Raw genomic sequence first — 10,527 nt, forward strand, 5'->3', positions numbered from 1 at the left:
TTCCTCTCCGCTGCGGGCTTAATAGGCATTTGTATATTTTTAGAGGAGTAACAGGAACCCCCGCTACTTGTTGAAATATATTTGGTTGATGATTTGTTTTTCAGCAGAAATAAAAACTTCCCCTGCCTCCTCTGTTGATCAAACATTCTATTTCCTGGCAGAACGCTGGAGACGTATATTTGACTTCCTGATGCACTTCTGTGTTTGCGAGAGTCGGCTATTAATAGGGATTCCGATCCGGGATGAAGAAAACATTTTAAGTGATGTTTATACATATATATCAGGGATGCAGCGATACCAGTATGGATATCGGTGCCGATACTGGGAACTTTCACGGGTACTCGTGAAAATGCCCCGATACTAAAAGGCGATACTGGCCCTTTAGAGTATGCAGCTTCATATTATTCTGCATTGCTGTATAATGTATTGCTCGGATTTGTAGTCTTATATAGCCGGTTGCCATTCGGCATTGCTGTATAATGTACTGCTGGGATTTGTAGTCATCTGTAGCTGATGGTATTCTGCATCCCTGTATAATGTATTGCTGGGATTTGTAGTCATCTATGTATATTCAATGAGCTGCAGGAGTCCCCGCACTAAAGGTTCAGGAACTGGTCCCAGCATGTGAGAGCTAGGTACTGTGTGGGAGGAGCCTTTCTTTGGAATGTGTGTAACCAAAGCATTCTGTGGTTGTGGGAGGGGCCATTGTTGGATCAAATGGCATTGGGTCTGGTTGACTAACGGATGTGTAGATAGAATCGTGCATTGTACGCATTTTGTTTAACAGTGAAATCAACGGACACAAATAAGTGCAAGAGGGTGCTTGGTCCTCTGCCGTAAAAGAGCGCCACAATATCCCTGAGCCCCCCACCCCACCCGGGGCCCAAAACTCCTGACGGGCAAGGCACTCTAGTCCACCTAGCCCTTAAAGGAGAACTATGAGGTGAGTGCTTTTCACTCACCTCATAGTTCTAGCCGACCTGTGACAATGAGACTGTCACAGGTCGGCTCAGTAGATCGGGAGGTGAGCGAACACATACCGGCGTTCGCTCACCTCTCGATCCTGTCACAGCTCTCTGCCGTGACAGGGGAGGGGCTGGATTCCCCCCTCCCCGCTCCGATCCGCCAGCGCTGACTGGCGGAACGGACGGGGGAGGGGGCGGGTACAGCTGGCTCTGCCTCTAGATAGGCAGAGCCAGCTGTCACTCATACAGCTGGGCGGATCTCGACATCGATGTCGGGATCCGCTCCGGCTGCGGCGTCTCAGTATACTGCGAGCTACAGCTCGCGGTATACTGAGCCTAGGGTAACGGGAGGACGCTAGTTTGTGTCCTTCCGTTACTCTAAGGAGAACTATGGGGAAAAGCCCTGACCCCATAGTTCTCATTTAAGCCAGATGGACCCTAATCCCTGGGGACCTGCTGAAGCCGGTCCACCAAGTACTAGGGAGGGGCTGTCCCAAAAAGATACCTCTGAGTGGAGGAAGTTGACTGTCAAAAGGCTCTTCACATATGACAAACTTCCTGGTAAGTCAGATGCCTCTCCCCTGCGCTCTATGATTCCACCCGCAGGGCCCTTGGTCCTGTACTGGCATAGGACCACAGGATGAAACCACCACATGCAGAGGGGGGCCAGGTAAGTATGAAGTATTTTGCATGGTGTTTTATATTACACTTTTTAATTTAACCCACAGAGGCTCTTCAAATGCCAAAATCTAGTTTTGCCTGGAGATCCCTTTTAAAATTTGATAGGTAGGTAGGGATGCACTGATACCGGTTTTTCAGTATAAGGTACGAGTACCGATATTTATCTTTCGGTACTCGCCGATAACGAATCCCGATACCGTTACTTCCGCTAGCATGGAGCCGCCTTCCATGACAATCAGGAAGCCAGGCAGCGTGTCATTACCCACCGCCTGGCTTCTTGATTGCCCGGTAAGCCGTCTCCATGCTGTTTGCCCAGCTTGATGCTGATTGGCCGGGAAGCCAGCTTCCCAACCAATTAACATTGAGCCAGCCAAACAGCGTGGAGCCAGCTTCCCGGCCAATCAGGAAGTCAGGCGGCCAGTCATTACCAGACGCTGGGCCTCCTGATTGGCCAGGAAGCCGGCTCCATGTTCCCTCGTGTCACTGCCGGTCAGAGAAAATCGGTGCACCCCTTGTTTCAGGTAGAGACATGTAGTATCCCCTGCTCAGGACAAGCACCGAGTAACAATATGAAAGCACTAGCCTCCAAAATGAGTGACTATATGCCCTAATTTACCTAATTTGAACCCAAAACTAGAATATATTGGAGCTCAGTCCTTAGACGTGGCGGCTGCATTCGTTTTCTAGTACATTTGATGCAAATATAGAAAAATGATCTGCTGATCCTGCCAGAAAACCCAGAGTCCTTGTGACTTCCTATGTACTGCACTGAAATCTCACACAGTGTTATCAGCCTTCCCAGGCTGTCTTGTCGACTAAAAAACTCCCCCTCCCTCATATATAATAGACATGAGATGAAGGGTGGTATGTGTAGTCTAACTCAAAGCATAGCCTAGGGTGACAACGCTCCTCCTCCATTTATACAGTAAAGTGAATGTTGTCACCATAGCACCGGAAGTGTGTTACTGGCAGGATCACCAGGGGAAAATAAAGAAGAGACAAGCCTGAAAAAGGAAAACTAATGCAGCCGCCACATCTAAGGGACTGGTAAGCTGTAATATGTTACATATATGTTCTTGGGTTTACATTTTAAAGTGACATTAAAGTCAATTTTTTCCCCTCCCCCCAATGTTAATATCAGCACTTACCTTTAATGATGTTTCTTAATCCGATCTTCCTCTTCTTTCCTGTCCTTTTCATCTGTCCCTCCAGTGCTGACTCCTCTGTGCTTGCTGGCACTTCCTGTCCCACGGTGTCTGCTTGCGGGTGCACCCCGTCCATAGACTTACCTTGTGTCTCTCCTTGCATCCCGGCCGAAGATGTGAACTGCGCATGTGCCCGCCCCACGGTGCTTTGCGGCCGCCCGAGGATCTTCACATTTTCAGACGGGAGCGCGCTGGGAAGACACACTTTTTACACTTTTTGCATAGATCTACTGCTTGCTAGCCTTATATATATATACACTGAGTGGCCAGATTATTATGACTGCCCCATCAGTACTTCGTTGGGCCGCCTCGTGTCTCCACGAGATGGTGAAAGGTGATGCGAGGAATCTGACACGGCACTGTTATCCTTCTGTTGTCTTGTACCAGTCTTGCCCCTCCCCCGTTCTGCCCTAACATTGACTAGTCGCTGACGGCCACAATTCGCACGTTCAGACCCAGATTTTCGGCTGACAGTCCGGTCTTTAAACACTTTAACAACAGCTGCTCTTGAACATTGAACGAATTCTGCTGTTTTGCTGATACTCGCTCCATGGCTCCGAGCGCCAACAATATATATATATGCAAAAACACCAGAGGCTTTATTTATCCTTTAAGGCAAGGCTGGACAAATCTCAGGAGCCAGGTAGCCAATGCCGCTTAAAAAAGGCAGCTGGCACCCAACATTTGAGGTTTCCTCTAGTTGTTGTCAATGGAGCTGGCTCCTAAAAATAGTCCTGCCGGCTTCTGGATTGGACACACCGGCTCCTGGATTCCATATTCAAAAAAACCCCAGTGATAGGGTTGCCACCTTTTCTTCAAGTGAAACCCGAACACTCTAGCACCGCGCGCGGCTATTTTTTGGGGGGGAGAATATAGAGGAGAGAGCGAGGAAAGGCAGCCAGGGAAGGGAGTAAGGAGACCGGCTATAGAGGTCTACAAATCCCAGCAATACCTTATACAGCAATACAAAATAATATGAAGCTACATACTATGTGTTGTTCCGGTGTGGCGCCCTGATGTCTCCAGGGTCTCAGGTGGCCTGTATGGAGTCTCACCAGGGCTGTGCAGGCTTTCAGGTGGACTATGCGGACTCCCAGGTGGGCTATGTGGGCTCTCAGGTGGGCTATGTGGGCTCTCAGGTGGGCTATGCAGGCTCTCAGGTGGGCTATGTTGGCTCTCAGGTGGGCTATGTGGGCTCTCAGGTGGGCTATGCATGTTTTTAAGGGGGCTATGCGGGCTCTCAAGTGCCTAAGTGGGCTCTCAGGTGGGCTATGCGGGCTCTCAGGTTGCTATGTGGGCTCTCAGGTGGGCTATGGGGACTCCCAGGTGGGCTATGCGGGCTCTCAGGTGGCTGTGTGGGGTCTCAGGTGGGCTATGCGGGCTCTCAGGGGGACTATGCGGGCTCTCAGGTGGACTATGCGGGCTCTCAGGTGGGCTAGAATATAGAGGAGAGAGCGAGGAAAGGCAGCCAGGGAAGGGAGTAAGGAGACCGGCTATAGAGGTCTACAAATCCCAGCAATACCTTATACAGCAATACAAAATAATATGAAGCTACATACTATGTGTTGTTCCGGTGTGGCGCCCTGATGTCTCCAGGGTCTCAGGTGGCCTGTATGGAGTCTCACCAGGGCTGTGCAGGCTTTCAGGTGGACTATGCGGACTCCCAGGTGGGCTATGTGGGCTCTCAGGTGGGCTATGTGGGCTCTCAGGTGGGCTATGCAGGCTCTCAGGTGGGCTATGTTGGCTCTCAGGTGGGCTATGTGGGCTCTCAGGTGGGCTATGCATGTTTTTAAGGGGGCTATGCGGGCTCTCAAGTGCCTAAGTGGGCTCTCAGGTGGGCTATGCGGGCTCTCAGGTTGCTATGTGGGCTCTCAGGTGGGCTATGGGGACTCCCAGGTGGGCTATGCGGGCTCTCAGGTGGCTGTGTGGGGTTTCAGGTGGGCTATGCGGGCTCTCAGGTGGACTATGCGGGCTCTCAGGTGGACTATGCGGGCTCTCAGGTGGGCTATGTGGACTCTCAGGTGGGCTATGTGGACTCTCAGGTGGGCTGTGTGGGCTCTCAGGTGGCTGTGTGGGCTCTCAGGTGGGCAATGCGAGCTCTAAGGTGGGCTATGCGGGCTCTCAGGTGGGCTATGCAGACTCCCAGGTGGGCTATGCAGGCTCTCAGGTGACTGTGTGGGCTCTAAGGTGGGCTATGCATCGTTTGCTGTGTGTGCTGTGCGGTGTCTCACCAGGGGTCCGGAGGCGGGCAGCGTTGTGTCAGACAGAGGAGGAGATATGTGGGCCTGCCTGCCCCTGTTTACAGGCGCCTATGTGTCACAGGAAGATGAAGCTTCAGGCAGATGCGGCTGCCTGAGGTCCCGCAATTGCTGTGGACCTCGGCAGCCGCATCTGTCAAAAAATATAAAGTGTCGGCATCAGCACTTAGTGCCTTGTGTCCGGGTGGCAGCTGGCTGGAAACCCGGACACAAGATTTAAAAACCGGACCGTCCGGGTGAATCCTGGACAGGTGGCAACCCTACGCAGTGATCAGTCTGTAACATTGTAACAAGGTGAAGGGCATTTGTGAACACAGCCAAGAACTGTCCAGGCTCCAGGATTTGTGTCATCTCTGAGCCGCCATCTCAGTACAGGAAGTAGATGGTGACCCTGGATGATGCCTGAACAAAGATGGCACCGTCCTTGTGGAGAGGAAAGCAGATGGCAGCATTGTCAGGGGGAGTCATGTGACCTCTGTGAGAGGTAATAAATACCTGGAAGTGTTACACAGACACATGACTCAGCATCCATTTACTGAAGAATAAATGTTTCCGATGACAGGGCCACTTTATTGGTCACCATAAATGTTTCTTACATCGGGATCTGGTGACCAGTCACCATCATGAATAGAAACACAACAACCACAATGCTGTGCAGTCACCCAGAGCCGCGTGTGTCAATGTTACAGTGTGGAAGGGGTTAATGATGACGGACCCCACACTTCCTTTTTTTTTCTCTTTTTTAGTCTCGTTTGCGGCCAGTTTTAATCTCTGGCGGATATTGAGGTTAAAGGCAGAAAACTTTCCTAACTTCTGACCAATAAAAAGATCTTATAGGCAATACAGGGGTAATTGGAGGCCCCTCAGGCAGAGGAACATAGGGAATACCGGGGTAATAGGGGGCCCCACAGGCAGAGGCACATAGGGAATACAGGTGTAATTGAAGGCCCCACAGGCAGAGGCACATAGGGAATACAGGGGTAATTGGAGGTCCCACAGGCAGAGGCACATAGGGAATACCGGGGTAATAGGGGTCCCCACAGGCAGAGGCACATAGGGAATACAGGGGTAATTGGTGATCCCACAGGCAGAGGCACATAGGGAATACAGGGGCAGAAGGGGGACAAGGCCCCTCAGGCAGAGGAACATAGGGAATACCGGGGTAATAGGGGGCCCCACAGGCAGAGGCACATAGGGAATACAGGTGTAATTGAAGGCCCCACAGGCAGAGGCACATAGGGAATACAGGGGTAATTGGAGGTCCCACAGGCAGAGGCACATAGGGAATACCGGGGTAATAGGGGTCCCCACAGGCAGAGGCACATAGGGAATACAGGGGTAATTGGTGATCCCACAGGCAGAGGCACATAGGGAATACAGGGGTAATTGGGGGCCCCACAGGCAGAGGCACATAGGGAATACAGGGGTAATTGGTGATCCCACAGGCAGAGGCACATAGGGAATACAGGGGTAATTGGAGGCCCCACAGGCAGAGAAACATAGGCAATACAGGGGTAATTGGAGGTCCCACAGGCAGGGGCACATAGGGAATACAGGGGTAATTGGAGGCCCCACAGGCAGAGAAACATAGGCAATACAGGGGTAATTGGAGGTCCCACAGGCAGGGGCACATAGGGAATACAGGGGTAATTGAAGGTCCCACAGGCAGAGGCACATAGGGAATACAGGGGTAATTGGAGGCCCCACAGGCAGAGGAAAATAGGCAATACAGGGGTAATTGGAGGTCCCACAGGCAGGGGCACATAGGGAATACAGGGGTAATTGGAGGCCACACAGGCAGAGGCACATAGGCAATACAGGGGAAATAGGAGGCCCCACAGGCAGAGGCACATAGGGAATACAGGGGAAATAGGAGGCCCCACAGGCAGAGGCACATAGGGAATACAGGGGTAATTGGAGGCCACACAGGCAGAGGCACATAGGCAATACAGGGGTAATTGGAGGTCCCACAGGCAGAGGCACATAGGGAATACAGGGGAAATAGGAGGCCCCACAGGCAGAGGAACATAGGCAATACAGGGGTAATTGGAGGCCCCACAGGCAGAGGCACACAGGGAATACCGGGGTAATTGGAGGCCCCACAGGCAGAGGCACATAGGCAATACAGGGGTAATTGGGGGCCCCACAGGCAGGGGACCAGAGTGAGAACAATTCTGATCCAGATTGATATCAGTGATACAAACGTTTCTGCGGAAATGTGATCCGTCCTCGGATATTATTTTCCTGGTCAGATTATAAAGCTCATTGTGATCGTCAATAAGAGGAAATAATGAATGAGATCTTTTCTTTCTTCTGCCCATCCAGATCTGCGGAGGAGAGTTCAGCTGAATGTTACACAGGTGTGAGCCTCCATCATCATCCCCCATGTGAATATCATAGAGGTGTGAGCCTCCATCTTCATCCTCGTTCTGAATATTACACAGGTGTGATCCTCCATCATCACCCTCGGTCTGATAAATGCCTTCTCTATGGACCGCTCAGGTAATCCCACTGAACACTTCATTCATGTATTTATAATTAAAGCTGAAAAAGGGGAATGAGTATTTCTGTATTTTTGTCCGGCTTGGCCCAATGTAAGTATATAGTATATATTATACGTGGTCGGCCCACAGGGATCCTGTACAGCTCTGTAGTAGCCGGAGCCACTCTGCAGCCTTACAGCGATCTTCCGGGTCCTGGATTGCCGCTGTGCTGAGCGACTTCCCCTCTGCTCTGAAAACACAGGTCACTCGCTCGGCACAGCGGCCATTCAGTGTGATGTAACCGCCCCTCGTTTCATCATTGAATGCCTGGAATTCATTGATAAAAATACTAGGCGTTCGCTGAATGGCCACTGTGCTGAATGAGTGAGCCCGTGTCCCTACCAGATATACTGTAAACTATGTACAGTTTACTAACACTGGGCCAAGCTGGATCAATAGAAGTATACTTATTAAGGATGCACCGATACCGATACTAGTATCGGTATCGGTGCCAATACCGAGTATTTGGGTGTGTACTCGTAGTCGCCCAAATGCTCCGATATTCATCCCCATACTGGAACTTCCGGTCAGGGGGAGATTTCCTCTCTGTGACCTGCAGTGCAGCGAGGGAGCATGGCTTCCCAGCTTCCTGACCAAACAGCCGGCTCGATGCTAATTGGCTAGGAAGCCGGCTTCCCCGCCATTTGAGACGGCCAAACAGCATGGAGCCAGCTTCCCGGCCAATCAGCATGGAGCCGGTCAAACAGCATGGAGCCGGTCAAACAGCATGGAGCCGGTCAAACAGCATGGAGCCGGTCAAACAGCATGGAGCCAGCGTCTTCTGCTTAATGCCGCATTCTTACTATTGTGCAGCAGTAAATCGCGGTGAAGTGTTCTTGAATGGCACCCTGATCTATCTCCATAACGTACCACAACACACGTGCAGTTTGCCTCTGCCCCTAATGATCACTGACGACCCTGAATGATATTTCTTCTGCTTTGCAGCAACCGAGGCAGACATGGTCCATCAGAAGGTGCAAGCCATTCTCCGGGGCCTTGATGGCCAGCACGCAGCGCTGCATTCTGACCCAGGTAGGACGGAGGAGAGATGGCAGGTTTGTGGGAGAGGAAGGGGAAGGACTCCAACCGTCTCCATATCAGAGGCACGTGATGGGGGGGGGGTTTCAGTAATCATTAACCTTGAGTTGAAAAGTTTACCGATCGTGACTTTTAAATCCGATCTCCGGGCAGATGTAAGAGACACAAAGTGATGCAGCTCTGTGATCATTAATACATCACATTAAATGCAAGAACCTGAATGGGGCCTGGTATCAGCCGCTTGCAGTCCCTGTACAGCAGAGATCAGAGTGTGGAAGAACCGGTACAAGGAGTATGCCGATAGGAGGAGAGCAGAGTGACAGAGACATGAGATCATCACTGTGCTGCTTCTCCTTTCACTGTCTAGTCGCTGGTTGGGGGCTCGTCCGGGATGACATGGGCTTAGAGGAAGTGGGTCAAATGATGCTGGTCATCAGAGTTTTAATTAGCTATTTATTTTTATCATATTATTTTGTTAGCTGGAGCTCTGCTTTAGCATTTCCATTGGTTTATTTGGTCATATTTATTTTATTGGTCATATTTCACGTACGAATGTATGGGTTTTCTTGAGGGCCTTACCATCTTGCTGAACAACATAAATAAAGGTTCTGCCTCACATGACCTTAATGGTTGTTCTGTTCCCCTGGACTCACAAGCCCTACAGTAAATCCATAGCTTGTACTGATGAGGGCTAAAAAGCCTTAAACATTTGTATGTAAACTGGTAACACTGGCTCTGTAGAATTACGGTTGTAATGCAATGCCTCATGGGACTTTTAGTTTCACCACAACTGGAGTGCCCAGGTTGCCTACACCTGATATATACCTATAGGGCAGGGGTAGGCAACCTGAGCAACTGTTATGGAACTACAAGTCCAATGAGGGCACTGCAAAAACTATGAAAGGCACAGGCATGACGCTTAGAGGCAGATGCATTATGGGATTTGTAGTTTCAGCACAGCTGGAGTGCCAAAGTTGCCTACCCCTGCTATAGGGGCATCAGATGGGAAATACTGAAAGTAAAAAAAACAAAGGAAAGGGATGTGTTTTCTAATTAATTACTGTTATTCGCTCTATCGCAGGAATGATGAGATGGACCCTGCACAAGAGTTTGGACCGGAACCCCTACAGCGGGAATATAATGGTTGGGGTCCTCATTAAGGAGTTGGAGAAGGTAGGACCTTGGCAACGGGACATTTATATACACCAGTATTTATGTCACAGAGGATGATAATAACATGTTTTAGGGTTAAAAAATGTTTTTAAAAAAGGTAACAATGGTTAAAAAGGGACAGAACCCGAGGGACTGCTGGGTCTCCTATTGCCATCACCCAACGGCATTTCCATTGTTAGTGGAGGGGGGAAGGGATAGAACTACTGGCAATGTTTTATTTGGTGGCCATGGCATTCAGCTGCTTCTTCCCCCCATTACTTGTACAGGTGTCACAGGGACAGGAAGTAAGGAAAAATCAAATTTTCATCACACACAGACGCATACACAAAAAAGTATTCATTTTGGGTTTTTTGGAGGGGTATTGTCGGGGGGAAGAGTGTATTTACAGTAGTTTCATTAATTTCATGTTCTTGATATTTTTCCTTTCTTGTGTTCCTTTTTTTTGTGTGTATAGGGGCCTATTTATAGATGTTTTTGCACAAATTGTTTTACAACTTTTACCCAGGATTCACACTTTTTTTTCCCCCCTCAATTGAATACAATTAGAAAAATGTGTGAATGTCAGGTGAAAATATTTTTAAACAGACCTATGTACAGTTGTTTCATGTAATTATATTTTTTTAAATGTAATAATAATAATATTTTATGTTCTATAATAATATAT

The 10,527-nt window shown here is 49.6% G+C and overlaps 1 protein-coding gene across 1 annotated transcript in view; it reads left to right on the plus strand.

Moving 5' to 3' along the window:
• Window positions 1-10,527, plus strand: part of PIK3R6 (phosphoinositide-3-kinase regulatory subunit 6) — a 45,848-nt gene that overhangs the window by 14,034 nt on the left and 21,287 nt on the right. Inside the window, exons 2-4 of the mRNA XM_018568301.1 lie at window positions 7,435-7,611; window positions 8,598-8,684; window positions 9,772-9,863. Of these exons, the coding sequence (XP_018423803.1) occupies window positions 7,599-7,611; window positions 8,598-8,684; window positions 9,772-9,863 (192 nt within the window). The 5' untranslated portion in view covers window positions 7,435-7,598. The remainder of the gene's footprint in view (window positions 1-7,434; window positions 7,612-8,597; window positions 8,685-9,771; window positions 9,864-10,527) is intronic.

The sequence above is a fragment of the Nanorana parkeri genome, unplaced genomic scaffold, assembly GCF_000935625.1.
Source record: "Nanorana parkeri isolate BGI_ZX_2015 unplaced genomic scaffold, ASM93562v1 scaffold1169, whole genome shotgun sequence".
NCBI lineage: Eukaryota > Metazoa > Chordata > Amphibia > Anura > Dicroglossidae > Nanorana > Nanorana parkeri.